This window comes from Ambystoma mexicanum, chromosome 2q, assembly GCF_040938575.1.
Source record: "Ambystoma mexicanum isolate Mex_15411 chromosome 2q, UKY_AmexF1_1, whole genome shotgun sequence".
NCBI classification, from domain to species: Eukaryota; Metazoa; Chordata; class Amphibia; order Caudata; family Ambystomatidae; genus Ambystoma; species Ambystoma mexicanum.
In genome coordinates this window covers 600,434,543-600,456,091 of record NC_090924.1, presented here as the reverse complement: position 1 = coordinate 600,456,091, position 21,549 = coordinate 600,434,543, and the positions used below count along the sequence as shown (strand labels likewise).

Genomic DNA, 21,549 nt, shown 5'->3' with positions numbered 1-21,549 from the left:
TATTTGACAGCATTGGCATTTTTTACATCTATTCTGGAATTATCTACATTTCCGCTGCAGAGTGTGGGGGCAGGGTTAAAGTAGAACTCCACTGTGGAGAGTCTCAGAGTCTCAATGAAGGTTGCAGAGTCGTACCGACCCTGCCACTTTCGTAAAAGGCCGTGATTAGTCTGAAGTAGAATCCAAAGAGTAATATGGTATGTAGTAAAATATAACACAAGTTCTCCTTACAAAGGCAAAACAGAAAAACCTATGAACCCAATTAATTTATGTCAATTATGGAGGTTGGTAAAACAAAAATAGTCAACAGACCTTTAGCACTGTCAACTGGGCAGAATCCAAATGAGGTTCTTGTGTCAAGTCCTCAAGCACTGCACTCAACATCCTAACTCATAATGGAAGTGCAACATATTGGACAGTCCACTGCCAGAGAAACCATCCCACTACATGGTGCCTCAGCACATAGCCCCACAAGAACCTTACCCAAAGGGCAACACTAACGAGATGGAACCCAATTGGCATCACTACCGAGGTATACAGTGATTGTAACGAAAAATAAATAACGACTATCAGTGCATTTTGTGTTAAAAGTATATATGGTGGTGGGGTAAGGGATTAAAAAGGGTGGGGGGAGTTTGTGAGGGAGGGCAATAAAGCTGGGGAAACAGGTGGATTGGGGGGACATCCACATTTAAAAAGAGAAAATAATTCAACATTGTGTTAGTTATTTTTCTTTCACTGACAATGTTTTTCGTTATTTATGTATTAGTTATAGATACATGGAATCCACTACCGAGACGTTACCACCAGGCTCTACATAAAGCGGCACTCATTAACATTCTCAACCTCTGCATTTCAACACACTATAAACGTACCAGCTAAACCATTTGTATAGAGCAATTGCAGATCCCTCCCAACAGACATCAAGCAACAGAACACTGCACCTCTACAATCAATATTTTGCACACAGCGGTCAGGGTACTTCCAATGTGAATGTATAAACAAAACTGCTAAGCTATTTGCATTACCCTGTCTCCCAGCTAACCTAACCCACCCCATCTCTATCGCCTTCAGACCTACCAGAGAGCCTGGAGACCATGTTAATGGCAGTAGTATAATCCCTGCTAATGGCATAAACCCCACTAAAATAGCATAACATGCAGTAATGTGTTCTATATACGATGGCATAACTACTCATTTTGCCTCCACTGAACACCATTATTCGCTAGCCCTTGTTTATCAAACCAATAGTCCATCGGTCATTTAATTTCCTAAGTTTTAAGCATTGGCTCAACAAATACTTTTGGATTTACAACTGTTCCATTCCCAGTAGAAATTTAGGATTGAAGTTTACATCCTTCACGAAAAAGCTATCTAGAGATTAAGGTATTCCTTTTTTTAAACCGTTATTTATAGTTGCACACAAGTAGGGCACATAGACATTATGCATTGATTACGAAACATTTAATGTTAAGTAAATAGAAATGGTCTGATATAGCCACCTTCCTTCACAAACACAAAGGCAGAAATCTGTTGACCATGTACAAATATGACAAATGTAAGGAGGAATGTATCGGCTTTGTCTTTTTCATAGTACTTTTCAATGGTAACATATTTGATCTATTTTGCACACACCTAGCACTCACCTTGAAATTATGGCTAACACCCGTTTCTAATGAAAGGGAACACTCTGAGAAGTTGCCTTGAGACAGATAGATCTGGGCCATCAATAGATGTGCATCGGCAGACGTGGAATCCAGCTCTAAACAGCGCTGCAGGGTTCCTTGAGCACCTTCTAAATCTCCTGAAATTGTAAGTAAACCTCTAATTACATACATTTGTTTTATATTAAAGGTGAGTTATTCATTTAAATGAGTAATTTTGTAATTAAGCTTAATGCAAATCAACCATGCAGGTACAGATCAATAGGGGCCAGGCTGGTTCGGGCTAACCCTTTTATTGTGAAATAGCATCATACCTTGTACTTGAGGACATCTCGTATTTGTGAAGAATGATAAAAGGGCAGAGGGCAGCAGACCACACAAAGATATCTTTTCTTCTTGCTAGTGTGCATTGCCCTGCAGTCAGGTCATGCCTTATTTAAAGAGTAGACACATTTTAAAGTGATCAGATGAGAAGCCAGAAGGTGTAAAGCCAGAAGGAAAGATGCTGTAAACTAAAAATAGGAGTTGCTATGAAGCTGTCAAACACCTTGCAAAAGCACGACCTTACAGATGAGTACGGTTTTAGAGATATGTTCTTTACTTGGAGTTTATAGTAATGAGACGTGGGGAGAGGATTGTAAGAATTTGAAAAGGAACATCTCTTGGTGTCAGAATAGTACAATAAAATGGAAATAAACCTTAGGGATGTCACCCTACTGATTCCTCACCTTCCTTAATAGATTTCTTATTGGCAACACGTACCCTCTTCTGTAAATCAGTCAGTCTCCGATATAGATGGATTATAATACACATGTCTCTTAAGGATTCCCTTCCTGGGTGACTCACAGTTCGTATACTTGGTGGTCACAAGGTTCACAGAGACCCTCTGTAACCATTCTCACTCTCAATAGGGGTCCTCTGCCACCTCTTGGGACCTCTGTGCCTACATAGGAGCTGGCAGAGCATGAGTCCAAATGTGGGTGAAATGCACAGATCCATACTTTCCCCTGCTCCACAATACAAGTATCTAATACCAATAATCTCTCTCTGGGTCCCTCCCTGGTGTCACTCACAGTCTTTAGGTCTATGCTGCTTCGATAAAGGAAGATCTCATGGATGGGTAGACCCTCTCTGTAGCTCATTGGTTGTGTAGCATAGCTCAGCCATCTCCTGTTTAAGCACAGGGTTTCTTGTGAAAAGATTCTGCAGGCTTTCCCCGACATGAGGGGTCCGTAGAACCTCTCTAGCTGCTGCGTGGGCCACTGGCTCATATTGCTAGGTCAGGTTTCTGAACCTATGCCCGCATCATGTCTTACCTCAGCTTAATTGGGCAGATGCCCAGTATTGTCGATGGGCCTGTTTTTAGGTATCTAATCTAGCCCACGAGTTGGCTCTCCTTGGCATTCCACCACACATCCAAGGGACCTCTCAATGTTCTCCTTTCTTACGTCCTGTGCCTTTTCCACTCCTCCAACTAATGGACTTCGCTCCTTGCCAGGTCTCTTGCTTGCTCTCTTTAGATGTTTTAACGTCCTCTCTCTCTCTCTCTTTTTCACAATGCGCTTCACCTCCTACAATCGTTCTCCTCCTCCTTGATCTTCCAATGCTTCAGCTTCCTTTGCTCTCCACCTTCAGCCTAGATATTCATCTCTTTTCCCTTCCCTCGTCCGGCTTCTTAAACTCTTTCTGTAGCTCCACATCCTCCTGAGCCTGCAGCTTATTCTGCACCTCTGCATCATCTCCTGCAACTTCAACTCTTCCTACACCTTTAGCTCTCTCTGTTGTTTCAACTCCTCCTCTCCGCTAATCACTGTTCCGCTATTCCAAATACCCACACTATCTGCAACCCTGCCTTGACTTTTATTGGGGTTCATTTCCAGACGAAGCATCACATTATATAAACACATGTATGTCTATCAGCACACCTCAAAGTAGCACTGCGTCTAAAAATAGGTTTGCCAGCTCAATGCAGCATCCACAGGGATGTGCCCAAGCTAACTAATGAAGCAGAAAAGGCTGTGCAAAATGCATGTTGGAGGCTTCTTCCTATGAGCTGCACCTATGTCTGATAATTATTGGGTATTTGGGATATTCTGGGCAGTAGTTATTTGTGTGTATTTTAAGGGTGCTGAAGGAGGAGATCGACACACAGGTGGTATGATGCTTGCTAAAGATTTTAGCTGCAAAAATAAAGAGAAACCCCCCTAACTATCCCTAACTAAGAGGGATTTTCCTGCCTCAACTAAATACTAAGGATTCTGTCAGGATGTCTAAGAAAGTAAAAAGTCCACCGTCCTGTGTCAAAACCTATTTCCGTCCCTTACACTATAAACTAAACTACGGAAAAATTGGGATCTTCTTGGTCCAGAAAGAAGACTCCCTCCTTCTGGACAATGGAACAATGTTCACCTCCTGGTGAGGGAAACAAAAGAGTTCTTTATTAACGTCAAAGCCAAAGTTTCCAAAAAGTTCTCCTGGATGGATATTTCATAAGGCACGTAGAACAGGATGTCTCTCTAGTTTGTTTTCCAGTTCACAATGTTGGGGCAATGACTCCCTCCCCCTTACCTTCTCAATGCACTTTGCAGTGTCAGGGGGGTGACTCCTTTCCCCTGACCGTCGACAGGTTTTACAAGGCAGTTCACAATGCCAGGGGGGGTGACTCCTGTAGGGGAGGAGTGGTCCAAAAGACCCCCCCCCCCTTGCCTACATCCCCTCCTCAGGTGAGGGCCATGGCTCATTGGGCGTCTCCTCAGACCACCCGGGCCCAGGTGGTGGAGGGTTCACCTGCTGAAGACATTGCCCACACGTATTGAATTTAGCTAGGCCCAGAAACCATTTTGTCTATCAAAGATGGTATGAGCTCAGCGCACTGTAGCGCGGCCCCCACCCTCGGAGAGTTTCAATTATCCCTGTCGCCGCAGCACTCTGGCAGATCCGCTGTGAGCCCGTTCCCACGAACAAGACGGACATGAGCTAGCATAAGATACTAACACTGTAACATTTCATCGTCCACAGTGTATCACTGCTCCCAGCATGACCCGGTCAGCGAGGCCTGGGTGATGGGAAGAACTGTAGAATGGTCATCCGATGAAAGCAGAAAAATACCCAAATACGAATGACAAAAACCACTTGTAATACGTGTATCCTTTCCATAAAACTACTTCTACTAAAGAAACCTGTAAAATTATGTAATTATTGTAAGAAACGCATGTTTACATGACACCAGCAATGAAGGACCCACACCCCTGCAGGGGTGTGCACATGATAAAAAGCATTCCGGGGGATTATTCTCTATATGTATCATTGAAAACCATACACCCCGCGGTCCCGCGCCATAACTGAACTAATGCTGCTAGAGTACAGGGGAGGACGAATGTAACTATACATAAGACTCGTGTGAAAAGACGCGGGCAAATGCGCCAGTCATGTGTACATGTCTACAGCCCTTATATGCCATTACTGCCGCGTACAATGGCGGGTCTCGTTCTCTATGCTCCGCCAACCACACTACTACCTCACGTAATGCAAATATATATGCATATTACTAAATGCTGTAGTTGTTAAAACATAATGTACTAGTAAGGTGCTCAGACTGGCTATATTCGAGAGACATGTAGTGAGTTGAAATGTATGTTTTCAAGAGATCCAAATGAATATTATAAGAATGTTCAAATGTTTATGATGTTCTCACCAAAAGTCGGCAACACACGAGAAAAATACCTTTGTGAATATGTGCAAGGCCATTCCCCCCCCCCACCCTGCAAAGTCTGCCAAATAAGAGAGCTAAGGCCTGCGCCACGCTGCTCCACCTCCCCCAACTAGGCTGGAGCCGCTTCAAAGATTTGTAGTCCCCGCTACAGCACCCAAGGCCACGGCCTGCCACCTGCATTATTTACAGCCCAGCAGTAAACCTCCGCTTGAATACACAAATCCAAGGCGCCCCCTCGTAAAACCCACAACCCCCCCGGAACACCTCAGACTTATGACCCGGTGCAACGAAGACACCCAATACTGTGGCAACACACAACAGCCCATTCATAATAACTTCTAACGAGACAGAAAGACATGTACCGCCCGTCCCATGCCCGGAGACTTAGCCCCACGACCTATAGTACCAGTCAAACAGGACACTGGTAACCATGCACGGATAAATCACCATCAAACCCCTCACAAGGTGCATTCCTCCTGTGTTGCATTAACCTGTAGAATAACCTATTGATAGATTTACTAAAGAAGATAACATTGCAATGACTGAATGACTGCAGTGTGCATGGCATAGGGCAAATAAGTCAGGAAAAGACATTCATCTCTGACACTGGCCACAATGGCACAACAACACCGCCCGGATGAACTCAGCTGACCTGCCAGGCCCAGCCCAAACCACGAGGCTGACCAGTGACGTCCTCCAGCCAAGGCCAACCACATCGCAGCAGCACCTATAGTTAGTCATCGCCACCCAATCCCATTGAACTTGTGCCCCTTATAGTATGTAGGCACTGATGACGTTTTTTGTAAATATATACGCCTGTCTTTGCTATTGTCAGACAGAGCGCTCTCGGAGTTTGCAGAGTTCTTTGCATGCCCTATTCTGATTGATAAACTCCCATTTAAGCTCACCTGCACTCTGTCTTGGCTTTATTCCCGACTTAGGAGAGTCCGTCATTGTCTCTCATTGCGGGGAGGATCGTGCTGGCTGGGGACGCATGCCTTCAGTGGTGATCCCGAAAGCGTGATTATTATTATTATTATTATTATTATTTTTTCCCGACATAACATTACCGTCCCCTTTTGGCACGAGAATCTCCGGTCGAAAAGGGATACGCACGGTGCGACGGCTCCGGGAGGCTGCCCGCCAACGGCGACCGGTACACTAAGAAGTGCGCACTCAATAGAGAGAGGGTACGGGATCCCGGTTGAAAAATCCCCTTTGAGTACCGCTCGCCGGAGCCGGGGCTGACTGTTGAGCGGACGGCAACACTGCCTGGACGGACCAAGTTTCAGAGACTATCGGTTCAAGACGGGCACGTGAGTATCGAGTGCGAGCGATCGTAAAGGGAGTGGAGGAAGAAATCTAGGACAGAGAACGAAGAGGGGTAGAAAAGGGGGTACGCAGATCTACTAAGGATCATCCTAAACATTCTTTGCTTTTTCTTTGCATATGGCCATTAGGATTACGAGGTGAATAAGAGATAAAAGTGACGGGAACCTAGCTCCGAAAGGGGGTGGAAGGCGGCGCCGCATAGTGCTATCTTGACTAGTACTGGGAATATATGAAGAAGTGGATAATAAGATAAAAGTGTCTGGCAAAGGGGGACACGGAGAATATATTAGTGACTGCTATTTCTTCTTTCTATTCTTTTCTTTAGGGTTGGGGGGAAAATAAAAGTGAGATCAGTAAAACATGTTAGGGAGAAAGTGAGAGAGAGAGAGTCCTACTAGAAGAGGGAAGAGCAGACCAATATATATATATATGCGCATCCATATATCTGAATAAGACGGACAGGGACAGCCGGCTAGGGAGGAAAGGGAGGGCAGCTTGAATTGTGAATAGAGTGTTACAGAGAGGTGTGTGCACCTCGTATGTGTCAGAAGACAATTTGGTGCTGTGGGTGTGTAAAATGGTTATAAATGTATAGTAATTGAATGGTCACGGTAAGTGTGGCCGGATAAAGCTTCTTGAAGACAAAAATGACAAGGTGAAGTGAGTGTGTAACTTTTTGATTTCCGGGTTAATATTGTCAAAATCACTGATGGTTTGCTCTTGTATGTGCCCCCCCCAAAGAGAATAGAATAGAGACTGTGTACAGCCAGGTTTGTATTGCGCAGGCAGGGGGAAGAGCACAAAGGAGCCCATTATTGAATGTGAAGTAGAAGACGAAACCCATATTGGTAATAGGTTTACATTGTAATTGTGGACACACAGAGACACACAAGTACTAGGGAAACACAAAGATGGGGGCCGAAACACCCCTATCACATATCTGTAAGAACCTACCAGGGTACGCGGAGCGAATTAAGAAATATCATGACCAATGGATAACAGAGCTGAAAGGAGAGGGGTTACCCCAGATATGGCCCGAGGGGGGGTCATTTGATAAAAGAGTTCTGGATATGGTGGCCACATGCATTTGTTTGAAATACAAGGGGAAGCAGTTGCACAATAGGAGGGAAATATTAGATCTCTGGAGGTTATTTGAAGAGATACCACCGCCTAAAGCACCAGCATCAAATCCTGACCTACCATCCACCACTGACAATCCGCTGATGATACAGAAAGATGCTAAAGAATCGTCAAATGTAGAGCCACAGATAGAGGTAATAAGCTTGTACCCGATATTAAACAAGCCTGTGCCCGCAGAAGGGTACAGTGACCCCACTTATGTCCCTCCCCTGACAACTACTACACCCCACTGGCCAACGGCACCCCCGCCATATGAAAGTACAAGAGAGCGAGCCCAGGCATGTACACAAAGGGTGGACATAGAAAAGCTAACAGATGATTTACAATCAAGACTCTCAATAGCGAAAGATGAGCTCGCAAGGATAAAAGACATATGTGAACAAACAGCACTTAATGCAGCAAGATCAGGGCGCATGTCTAGAGCGCCGAGTGAGAATAGAACACTTGAAGACGGGTGGAAAAAAGGTGAGATACTGTTCAGAATTGAGGAAGAACCGACACGAATAATCGAAGTAGGGACACGAGAGGGAGGTATTGATAATGAAGAAAGGCCTATAGGGGACAGAGAGGAACTACTATGTGATATAAGGGACGATTTAGAAGAAAGCGATAGGTTGAGCATGGTAATGGGAGGGGGAAGTGAAGGGGTGGATGGTACATGTTCAATGAGAACACTGGATGATGAGTGGACGGGGCGATTAAGGAACAGGGTGGGGAAAATGGCATCACTGGGAACGTCAGCAGCCAAAACGGGTGTAGATGCAACGACAAAAGGAAGGCTACAGCTCCCATTGATACATAGGGGAGGAGGGAGGCCGAATTATATCCCATGGGCTCAGATGGATAAAGCCAATTTATTAAAGCTATTGCCCCCGTTATCGGGAGGGGCAAGTAAGTGGATATACGCCTTTGAGAAACACACTGCTGGGGTACCCCTAGCAATAGGAGATGTGAAGAGCTTGCTTGTATCAGCAGTGGGGGATCAGGCCGGTTTCCCGGGAGTAACATTAGACTGCGACCGCCATGACGGGGCCTCCTTTAACACAGTGCGTGCAAGGGTGTGGGATGCCTTGCGAGAAACGTTTCCAGATACGCCAGACTTACAGTCAGTAATGCAGTGTACAATGAATGACGGGGAGGAGCCTATGGATTACATTTTTCGGGTCCAAGAGATGTGGAGAGCAGAAACGGGCACGCCCTGGTATCAATCGACATCTTTATTTTACTTCATTATAAAAAGAGGGCTCCCAAAGGAAGTGCAAAAGGCGCTCGACAAGATAGCAGGTATTGAAGCGAAGGGATGGCCTGAGATTCAGAGCATAATAGTACACCATTGCAAGCGAATAAAGGAAAGGGAGAAGGAGGTGGCGCAGAAGAGATTGGCAGACGAAGCAAAACTAGTGCAGACAAAGTTGGTGAAGGTCGCAGCGGCTGTAGCCGCACTCCCCCACAGCAGGGAGGGAGATGAGGAGGAGGAGGGGCTGGTAGCAATACAAGGAAGGATGGCAACTAATTGGGCTGGAGCAGGACAGCGGCAGTGGAACGAGCAGGAGCAAGGCGGAGGTCCGCAGTGGCAAGAGTGGACCCCTCGAGGGGGACGAGGTGGGTACAGGGGCCGAAGAGGAGGTGGACCGGGGTACGGGGGAACGGGAGGAAATGGATGGCAGGGCCCTAGAGGTGTACAAGGGAGTTGCTGGAACTGCGGAAGATGGGGGCATTACTCTAGGGAGTGCAGAGCCAGACCCAACAACGGGTTCCAAGAGGTACAACAGTATGGCCATCCCCACCCAGGGAGCCCATATGGTCTTCCAATGGGACAACAACAACCGAGAAACCCAGGCCAAGGTAATAATGAGCAACAACAGGGGCACCAGTATAGAATACAGAACCACCCACAAAACAATGACAACATGCAGTACACGCCAGGCAACCCTTTTGCAACAACAGCAAACGGGGCCCCCGCACCAGCACCTTACAACGGCGTGTCAGTAGTTTCAGGAAGTGTCTTTAATGAAGGGGGGGCGATGAGACACCCCGCATAGGACAGCCCACAGAGAACACTTGCGTGTCCAGTTCTATCTACCACCTACGACGCAGCAGAGGAACCATTGGTAGGGGCGCAGATAGGAGACAAGCAGTTCATATTCATGGTGGATTCGGGAGCGGAGAAATCATGTATCAGGGAGGGCCGGTTCCCGTTATCTAACCGGAAGTTAGAGACGCAGGGGTTCTCTGGGGCTGTAATTGAAGTTCCTTACACAGAAGCATTGGACGTAACAGTGGGGGGTAAGACTGTAAAGACACCCTTACTGTATTATGAACACTCACCAATAAATTTATTAGGGAGGGATCTCCTGAGTAAACTCAACATGACCATATCATTCACTGAGAGAGGTATAGTGTGTTCAACACCCGGAATATGCCCATTGCGTGCAATGTTGGTAGTACAAGTCCACACGACCACACAAGAAGTACGAGGTTTACCGGAAAACGAGGAAATGTTTATTGAAGGGCTAAAGAATTGGCCCTCATAATTCCAGAGCTGAGGAAGATGGATTGGAGGATTCCAGCGGAGTTCCTCTTCCGCCCCATAGTGTGCCCCGACACAGCACCAGGGTCAGTGGTATCATTAGACTTGCACGCTGTACAGGTATCAGCGAAAAGGATTGCGGTGATTGGAATAGATATGGAAGGATGTGAGTGGCGTACAGTACTGTGCACGAATGCCAACATCGCCCTAAGAGACTGGTAGAAGCAGGGCCATGTGCACGACCTGATGCCAAAGGCGCTGCAAAGTTCCTAGTGAGGGAAGTGTTCCCGCGCTGGGGAATTTGTGACGTTATTCGCTCAGATAATGGCACTCACTTTGTAAATGAGCTTTCAAGGAAGTTACTACATTATTGGGAATAAAACATAAATTGTGTTCGATTTATCATCCTCAAAGTAATGGCATAGTTGAAAAGATGAACGGACTGTTAAAAGGCAGGTTATCAAAACTATGCTTTTCATTGAAAAAGAATTGGATTTACTGTCTGCCCCTTGCGCTATTTGAGCTCAGAAATCAGCCAAGCAAAGACCACCATTTGTCCCCGCACGAGATCGTGACTGGGAGACGAATGTACACAGCACACTCTCCACTGCGCGAACACTCAGATGCACACAGGAGCGCCGCGATATTGGGAGAAGAGTTCACAGACTATTTGAAGAAATTGACAAGGGCAGCGCGCGCAATATCAAAACAGCTCTCTCCACCCTTCACGAGAGAGGAGGGAAACATAACAGGGTCTGTCACGGAGCCTGAGCAACAGCTACAGCTGATGCCGGGCGAATTCATTTATGTCAGGAGTTTTGTGTGTCGATGGAATGCACCACGGTTCCATGGCCCATACGAGGTAGTGTTCTGTACGCCCACGGCAGTAAAAGTAAAGGGCCTAAAATACTGGGTACACTTGACAGATGTACGAAAAGCATATACTAATGTGCAGGAGGAGGTAGATGAGGAGGCACAGACAACAGCAAACAATGCAGCTGAGCAGAATGTCTGAATATGAACTTGTGTATGTGTGACAGTAATGGACCTGAATAGGAAAATGACTGATAAGTATACTTGCATTCTTTTTAAGCTCCAAAAAAAAAAAAAACGTTATTTTTTCTTTTTATCTTGTGGACTTATATGTAATTAATGAAGTGATCAAATTATGACGTGTTTACACCCTTGTCTGTGAATACCCTTCCCTGCAACCCTACCCGCTTCCATTCCCCGTCAATATATAACTGGCACTGGTAGTGCCCACAAAATGTTTACATTCATGCACTTAATGCACTTTTATATCTCGAACAGGAACTACCATGGCATCTAACGGGCAGCCTGCAACGGATACATTTACTAGAGTTAGAGAGTGGTTAACTGAGAAATGCAGATATTGGTATGAATGTGGACTATCAGTGTGTATTACATTGTTTTTTACACTAATGTTTGGCCTGGTCACATACTGGTTAATAGCGTTCATCTCTAGCCGAGATAAACGAGGGGGGAGGGACTAACAGCACTACTGTAAGTAATGCAACCACGAGTGTAAATACTAAGGAAGGTGACTTCTTGGTATGGGACGGGACGAAACTTGTATGGGGTTATTATACAACACCATCCAATGCTGTCATGATAAAAAACGAAGAGCTACAGGGTGAAATGCATTATAACACAGTGTCCCCGCCAAAGATATCTAATTACAATGCTCACAGTCTAAACGACCGAAACCCCTCCGCCATATCCTGGTTGTATAACACCCCTACCAGCCAACCTGCCCCCATAGCTATAGACACATTGTCAAATAATAGAATGGAAGAAAATGGAAGAATGAAAGCAACACATGAAATATTATATGATGATTGGGTGAAGGGGGGCGGGAAGGATAAAGGGGGGTCTACTGTGTCTATCACCCTTGAAGCCGGGAAGTACATTAGGAAAAGAAATAACAGAAGAAAAAGGGGAGCGGAAAGGAGGAAGAATGATGAGTACTATGGGTTAGGATTAGATAGAATGGAAGACCCACGACACCCCCACCAGACGAATAAATGGTATGCGGATATGAGTGCAACAGCTAAACAAACAACAAACGAGAGCTGCTATGTCTGCTCCCTCATTCCCCATGCTTCAGGTACACCCAAAGTATTGCTACCCAAAGAGTTGCCAATTATAGATGCCCAATGTCTCCTTCATCTTACGTTATGCAGGATTAAGAACACCTTCCAGGCACATGGAGTTACTTTTAGAATGTTGCAGAACGAGAAAACTTGCTATCCAAAGACGGCAGGGGTAGTATGTCTGGAGGAACCATTTTTTGTAATACAAGGGACACTTTTTTCGGACAACAAGTGGAAGGATGAAGAAGTAATGTGTAAAGCTGAAGCACTGAGAGGTGTGGCACCAGAGAAATTGCGATGGATAGAAGAATCATGCACACCAGTATGGAAGGAACACATTTCAAAACTAACTTGGGTAACCGCCATTGAAAAACCGTTCAAACTACAGAACGAAATAGACTATGAACTATGTTTTAAAGGAGAGAGGAAAACCTCCATGGGGACAAACAAGAACTGTAACAAGACCCTCACCATCCCAGATCTGAGAAAAGGGACAGCGGCCCTGATGGACACGTACTGGGTATGCGGCAACCAGGCATACCTGCACCTTCCCCCGTCAAGGAGTGGCAGCTGCTCAATGGCCACTCTGCACTCAGCCCTAATGGTAATACCAGAAAGCCACATCGATGGGAGCAAAAAGACACAGGAACGCATACAACAGAGTGCAGCCCAGCCGACTGCGGAGTCACAAATGTATGTCCTGTCTTCCGGGAGCAAGGGAGAGGTGCTGACCCGTAACAGACGAGCATCAAACTACATATCAAAGGCATCATCAGAACTGTTGGCTCAGATCCCAGACAGATATTGATTATTCAGCTCAGCAGAAACATTCTTTGCCTCCCTCATCTCAAGTGTCCAAGCAAGGGCAAACGCAAAATGGCTCCAGATAACACGCTGGGAATTGATTCAGCTGGCAAATGACACTGAAGAAGGGTTCAACGTAATAAAAGTGGAACTAAGGGCTTTACGGCTGATGACAATGCAAAACAGGTATGTCTTGGACCTGTTGACGGCGATGGATGGAGGTGTTTGCCGAAAAATTGGAAGTGCCTGCTGCACTTTCGTACCTTCCGAAGACGCAGAAAACGGCTCCCTGTCCCATGTGATCGAAGCAGTACACAACCTAGGAGAAAAAATGAAAATGGAAGGTGGAGCAGAAGACAGTACGTGGTTCGACAACATCTTCTCCTGGGTCCCCTCATGGCTTGGAACGACTGTGAAATTTTTGATGCCAGCTGTGGTGTTCCTCCTTTTAATTTTTTGCATGTGCCAGGTGGGTCTTCGATGTTGTGCTAACGCAGTACCTAATGGTGCAATGATGATGGTGACAATGGGCAACACCCGTGGGACAATGCAAACTATGCAGGAAGTGCAGGTACAAACCGGAACTGATGATACACCAAGGTATCAGCTAGTGCCTAGGTTTCATGACAAGGATATCATAGACAAATTATGGCACACCACCATCAGAGAGCCCCGTATACTAGAATGGTATCAGGAGGTGTGGGTAGACTTGGAAGGAGAGAGCGGATGTATATACCTAACCTGTACCCCAGATGAATATGCTAGGAGGGGTGAGAGCTTAAGGGGGGTGTGCAGAGCCTGGATGCCGATAAAAGGCACACCAGCATGGGATGAGGCAATTATGGACGAAGAAGAGTGTAGGAGATTGAATGAGTTAAAGAATTTGTTACTTAAGTAACGAAAGGGGGGAAATGTAGGGGAGGAGTGGTCCAAAAGACCCCCCCCTTGCCTACATCCCCTCCCCAGGTGAGGGCCATGGCTCATTGGGCGTCCCCTCAGACCACCCGGGCCCAGGTGGTGGAGGGTTCACCTGCTGAAGACATTGCCCACACGTATTGAATTTAGCTAGGCCCAGAAACCATTTTGTCTATCAAAGATGGTGTGAGCTCAGCGCACTGTAGCGCGGCCCCCACCCTCGGAGAGTTTCAATTATCCCTGTCGCCGCAGCACTCTGGCAGATCCGCTGTGAGCCCGTTCCCACGAACAAGACGGACATGAGCTAGCATAAGATACTAACACTGTAACATTTCATCGTCCACAGTGTATCACTGCTCCCAGCATGACCCGGTCAGCGAGGCCTGGGTGATGGGAAGAACTGTAGAATGGTCATCCGATGAAAGCAGAAAAATACCCAAATACGAATGACAAAAACCACTTGTAATACGTGTATCCTTTCCATAAAACTACTTCTACTAAAGAAACCTGTAAAATTGTGTAATTATTGTGAGAAACGCATGTTTACATGACACCAGCAATGAAGGACCCACACCCCTGCAGGGGTGTGCACATGATAAAAAGCATTCCGGGGGATTATTCTCTATATGTATCATTGAAAACCGTACACCCCGCGGTCCCACGCCATAACTGAACTAATGCTGCTAGAGTACAGGGGAGGACGAATGTAACTATACATAAGACTCGTGTGAAAAGACGCGGGCAAATGCGCCAGTCATGTGTACATGTCTACAGCCCTTATATGCCATTACCGCCGCATACAATGGCGGGTCTCGTTCTCTATGCTCCACCAACCACACTACTACCTCACGTAATGCAAATATATATGCATATTACTAAATGCTGTAGTTGTTAAAACATAATGTACTAGTAAGGTGCTCAGACTGGCTATATTCGAGAGACATGTAGTGAGTTGAAATGTATGTTTTCAAGTGATCCAAATGAATATTATAAGAATGTTCAAATGTTTATGATGTTCTCACCAAAAGTCGGCAACACACGAGAAAAATACCTTTGTGAATATGTGCAAGGTCATTCCCCCCCCCCACCCTGCAAAGTCTGCCAAATAAGAGAGCTAAGGCCAGCGCCACGCTGCTCCACCTCCCCCAACTAGGCTGGAGCCGCTTCAAAGATTTGTAGTCCCCGCTACAGCACCCAAGGCCACAGCCTGCCACCTGCATTATTTACAGCCCAGCAGTAAACCTCCGCTTGAATACACAAATCCAAGGCGCCCCCTCGTAAACCCCACAACCCCCCCGGAACACCTCAGACTTATGACCCGGTGCAACGAAGACACCCAATACTGTGGCAACACACAACAGCCCATTCATAATAACTTCTAACGAGACAGAAAGACATGTACCGCCCGTCCCATGCCCGGAGACTTAGCCCCACGACCTATAGTACCAGTCAAACAGGACACTGGTAACCATGCACGGATAAATCACCATCAAACCCCTCACGAGGTGCATTCCTCCTGTGTTGCATTAACCTGTAGAATAACCTATTGATAGATTTACTAAAGAAGATAACATTGCAATGACTGAATGACTGCGGTGTGCATGGCATAGGGCAAATAAGTCAGGAAAAGACATTCATCTCTGACACTGGCCACAATGGCACAACAACACTGCCCGGATGAACTCAGCTGACCTGCCAGGCCCAGCCCAAACCACGAGGCTGACCAGTGACGTCCTCCAGCCAAGGCCAACCACATTGCAGCAGCACCTATAGTTAGTCATCGCCACCCAATCCCATTGAACTTGTGCCCCTTATAGTATGTAGGCACTGATGACGTTTTTTGTAAATATATACGCCTGTCTTTGCTATTGTCAGACAGAGCACTCTCGGAGTTTGCAGAGTTCTTTGCATGCCCTATTCTGATTGATAAACTCCCATTTAAGCTCACCCGCACTCTGTCTTGGCTTTATTCCCGACTTGGGAGAGTCCGTCATTGTCTCTCATTGCGGGGAGGATCGTGCTGGCTGGGGACGCTTGCCTTCACTCCCTTCCCCTGTCCTTCTTCAGGCTTCTTAACACAATTCACAGTGCTAGGGGAATGATTCCCGTGTCCTGGCCTTTCTTGGCTTTTGTTTCACAGCTATACAGTTCACCAACAGCAGGGCGAATGCATCCATACCCCTGGTTTCTCTCTACTATTTGGTTGGGCCAACTTGGTTCACTTCCCTGCCAAGCATGGTCCTTAGTAAGTTGTTATGCTTTTGCTTCCTTCTCATGGGTGCGGTTCCCAGACCCATACTTCTTGTTGGTTTCCCCTTTTGGCAGACCTGGTTCACTTTCATCCAAGGTACTGTTGACCAAAAGGGATTTTGATGCTCTTCTTATTTTGGGTGCAGGTCCCATACCCATATTGGCAGAACTGGCTTGCCTTCTTCCTAGGTACTGCGATGAGGAAGAGTGATTGCAATGCTCTCCCTCTATCGGTGCGGGTCCCAGAACTGCGTTGGAAGACCTGGTTTGCCTTCTTCCCTGGTACTGTGATGTGGAAGAGTGATTGCAATGCTCTCCATCTTTTGGTGTGGGTCCCAGACCTATGTTGGCAGACCTGGTTTGCCTTCTTCCCAGATACTGCAACAAGGAAAAGTGATCGCAATGCTCCCCCTCGTTTAGTGCGGGTCCCATACCCGCGTTGGAAGACTTGCTTTGCCTTCTTCCACATACTGTGACGAGGAAGAATAGCATCTGATGCACACTTCTTCTATTGGTTGAGAGCCCCAGTCCCATAAGCTTCTCTTGATTGAGGGTCCCTGTTACAAGCTCATCCTGTTCCCCCAGAATCCATTGTGCACTCTAACACATATAATACACAGGAGACCAGAAGTAGAAAGAATTGGCATGTAATGGAAACAGAGCTGCGCATGGAAGGACTGCTCACTGCTCTAGCCCACCAGGCCTGCCTCATCCTTATATACAACTGGAGTGGCTAAAACCATTTGCCCACCGCATTGCTGCACTCTGCCCCAACTTCCAGTGCTATGCGGACGACACTCAGCTCATTTTCAGGCTACCTTCAGCCACCTCTTCTCCCTCTCTCATCTCTGACTGCCTGTCCGCCATCCAGGAGTGGTGTGCTCCCAATGATCTCTGCCTTAATGCCAATAAGACTGAGATTCTCCTCATTGAAACACCAGCTCCCTCCTTTCCTGTCACTCTCAGGCCGGCCTCCCTTGGCCCCCTTCCTGCTCCCACCTGTGAGGCTTAAAAGCTCTGGGTCATCTTTAACTCTACACTCTCTTTCTCTCCTCACATCTCTGACGTCTCTCAGAAGTCACACTACCAGCAGCACTGCCTCAGAGGTATTCTTCCTTTCCTCTCCTTCCCCCAGAAGCTCACTTTCTCCAGAGCTCTGGTTCTCTCTAGGGTGGACTATTGAAACAGCCTCTTTCTAACTCTGCCTGCTTCTACTCTCTGCCATCCAGAACAGGACTGCAAGACTTGTCCTTGGTTTCAAGCCCAGGGAGCGTATCTCTCCAGGACTGAGATCTCTGCACTGGCTCCCAGTGGCTGCAAGGATTAAATTCAAAACCCTCTGCATTGTCCACAAGGCCTTCTGGGGCCTCAATACCTTCAGCTCTCTCTTCCTACATATCTTCCTTCTCGAGCTCTTCGCTCATCCGCCTCCAACTCCCTCAGGGTCAGTAGCTTCTCCAAACAACGAGTTGGTCCTTGGCTGGAGCCTCCCTCTGGAACAGCCTCCCTGCCTCCCCTAAACTTGAGAAGAATCATCTCCGGTTCCGGAAACACCTAAAAATCTTTCTCTTTGCTTCTGCTTTTTCTCCTCCTCCCCTCTGCTGACTTCCAGGCTGAAACTGAAACTGCACTAGTTACCTGACCACCCTCTGATCCCGGGCCCAGGTCCCCTCCCCTGCCATTCGCACACTTGCAATGCCTTTCTGGCAACCCCCGCACTTAGGGACTGTTTTTCAGTATCCCCACAGTTCCACTTCGAGCACTTGACACCTGATGTCTGCACTTACCCTTGCACTTGCCACCAGCTGGCCATACTTTACTTATTGTTTATTACTCTTTATGCCATTTACTGCACTTTCCCCCCTACCCCTTCCCATGCACTTGCGCGATCTGAATGACACCTGGCCTAGTAGGATCGTTGTCTGTCTTCCCTCTGTTCCCCCTCCCTTGCCTCGTCGCGCCTTGAAACACTTGTGTATAGGCGCGTTATAAATGCCATATCATATCATATCATATTCTCCACCCATGACACAGCACGTATAATAGCAAACAGGTCCATAAGAGAGAAAAGGGGAAGTATTGCTGCAGTTGCAAAATGCTTTCTCTGTCATATCTGGGAGGCAGCTTCTGGCCTTGGGGATCCGATCCAGTTCTAGCAGTGTCGTCAGCTGTGTACTACTCAGGAGGGGCTGTCTGAGGCGTAACACGCATTCCACAGCGATGCGACCCTGCTTGGAACGGCTGTACAACTGTACCCCAGTCTCATCGCATCAGAGGGGCCTCAGAGAAAACCCCAAAGGAAAATGCAGTATCTGATTTGGTAACAGCCCCAGTCCCATACACTTCTCTTGTTGCGTGACAGACCTGGTTCACTATCTTGCCAGGTACTATGACTATAACAATGCTGACTGCACCTTCTTATGTCAACACCAGCCAACCTGGGTACCTCCCTACCTTCAGGGAGCGTTGCTGTGGGCTCTAGGTGGACTAGGAATTCGCCTCCAGTCTCCTCGCAGTTTCCAAGAGGTCTCAAGTAGCTGTGGCAGCTCTACAGTTTTAATCTTCCTCTGGGCAGCACAGCTTTTCCTCCACGCACCTCCCAAGCTTCAGAAATGCTGGGAGCTTTTCTCTGCCAGCTCGCTGTGTGGTCCTTCCACTCTGGACCGGCCATTTACCTTACTGCTCCTTTCTTGGCATCCCGGTATGCTTCCTTCCTGCACTATGCCTGCTCTCACAGTTCCTCCAGGGAGGACTAGACAACTTCTTCCTGAGTCTCTCTTCATTTTCACCCATACTTGGACCAATGAGGAACTGGCAACCACTAGAATGCTCATTGTGGTTCCTAGGAGTACTCTTCATCGCCTCTTCATCTCAGTACCTATTCTTGGAATTTCCCTTGGGTAGATTAGGTTCTTCTTCATCCCAGTACCATGCACATTCTTTAAGTATGCTTCAAGTAGGTAGTCCCTACCCTCCCTCATCTCAGTCCTTCTCAAGGAGGTTGGGTTTTCTATCTTACCGACATACATGGAAGTGTTGTGTATAGAGGTAACATGGATAGGAGAGGAGGGCAAGTGAGAGTGTGGTGCAGTGTTGGAATTCCACGCTCTCCCCAGATAGCTTTCCTTAGTCCCATAGGTGGGGTCCCTCCCCATGAGATTCTCCCACTGAGTACAACCCACAGGGGGACTATTTAATTTTTTTTATTGCGATTTAGTTTAAATACAACTTTACACAATGTTTTCACATAAAGAAAAAAAAGAAGAAGAAAAACAAAAGTTACATTCATCCAACGGAAGAGAGAAAAAGAAAAGAAAAAAAACAAATAATACACACTATAATGCAATGAAAATCAATCAGTTGGTTATTACCTCTTAAATCCTAAACATTTCTTTACAATTCATGTACAGTTGATAGCAGTTAAAAATCAAACAAGTGCCAGAATTAGAGACAGGTTCTTTCCCCACATGAGTCTTGACCACAGCATCTCCTTTGAGCTGTCCGTGGAAAAAACTGTCACTTTCTTTGGGAAATGATAACGTTTTCAACGAGGATAGATTATGGCAGTCCAGAATCCAGTGCTTAAGCATTTTTCTGTACTACCACTCAAGTTTCAGAAACAACAGTACATTGATTGTTGTTCCTCACCCGTTCTTTGGTTTTAAATTGATTTAACCCAAATCGCATGTATGTCGTACGGACCTTAGCACATGGAAAGCATTTGAGGTATACACAAAGATTGCCCAGCCTACGCGGAAACCTTGCATATCCCTGGTAAAATGAATAGGTGCCCAGAGCCTCCAGGGGCAGTCTCCAATCATCCCTGATTTTTTTTTTCTTCACGGCCTCAGGATTTTCCATCAATTCCATCTCAGAGGATCCAATACGGTCCAACAGAACATCCAAGCCTCTGAAAAGATTGACGGATTTAACAGAGGATAAGGTTAGGATTTTTTTTAAATCCTCAAAATGGAATTGGGGGGGGCAGGGAGAGACATTTTTGAAGAATTGACAGCTGTTTCCATTGGAATCGGGCATTCAGGGGGATTAGATTTAGCTTGTGTCTCAAAATTGACCCTGGAATGGTGCTCGAAAGTCCCAGCACATTTTTCCATATTATGTCCTGCATGGAATCCAGGTTGTGTCCCAGATTTACTGAAGCTATACCTAGGCCGTACAGTAGGATGGGCTTGATCTTACCGAAATAGTACTTTATGACAGGGAGACAAGAATGTCTGCATAGCTTCCTGTAAATGATCTTCATGTGGGACAACAAGGGTACCATTTTTTTCTTCAACATATTCGTCCACATGTTGATAGATGATACATTGGTTTCGTTATAAGCTAGATAGCGCAAAGAAGCCACCTGTTCGACCCTTTCCATATCCAAGGACCACCACATTGTTTTAGACTTCGTATTGGTTGAAAACACCACCACCTTGAATTTGTGTCTGTTGACCTTTAGGTTGTTTATGAGAGTGTACTGGAAACAGATGCTCAGCTTCTTTTGGAGGCCCTGCGGAGTCCTATCAAAAATGCTAATGTCGTCCGCGAAGGCCAACCAATGAGGCTGTAAATGTCCCAATTTAACCGGGACCACTTGTTGGGTAGCCCACAGCTGTTCAATGTCTCTTAGGTATAAATTGAAAAGGGTCGGTGCCAGGGTACAACCCTGTCTGAGGCCCAAGTTGGTCAGAATTGGCCTAGACACCGACCCTTCCTTAGTAAGGTGAACCCTTAACCTAGAGTTATTGTGCAGTAGTGCAATTAACTGCCATAATTACCTCGGCACCTTAAATTGCAGTAATTTGTCTCAAAGCAACTGCTTTTGCACACAATGGAAGGCAGAAGACAAGTCCAGGGAGGCCATATATATCTTGCCTCCCTGGAAAGCCTTCCCAATGTGCAACAGATACTTCAATATCGTGGCATTCAGAGAGGTTCCCATGTGTCTGCGAAATCCCACCTGGAAGCGAGACAGGATGTCATTCTCTGCCAGAAAAGTGTCAAGATCTCTGAGTAGGAGAATCGAAAACACCTTGCTGGAAGAGTCAGTGTTAAGGAGAATTCTCTTATAAGGCTAATTTC

General features: G+C 46.5%; 1 protein-coding gene across 2 annotated transcripts in view; it reads right to left on the bottom strand.

The window, feature by feature from the left end:
- Positions 1 to 21,549, bottom strand: part of TTC21A (tetratricopeptide repeat domain 21A) — a 1,029,691-nt gene that overhangs the window by 491,526 nt on the left and 516,616 nt on the right. For both annotated transcript variants that reach the window (XM_069647746.1, XM_069647747.1), the window contains exon 13: positions 1,647 to 1,804. In XM_069647746.1, coding sequence (XP_069503847.1) covers positions 1,647 to 1,804 — 158 coding nt within the window. The remainder of the gene's footprint in view (positions 1 to 1,646; positions 1,805 to 21,549) is intronic.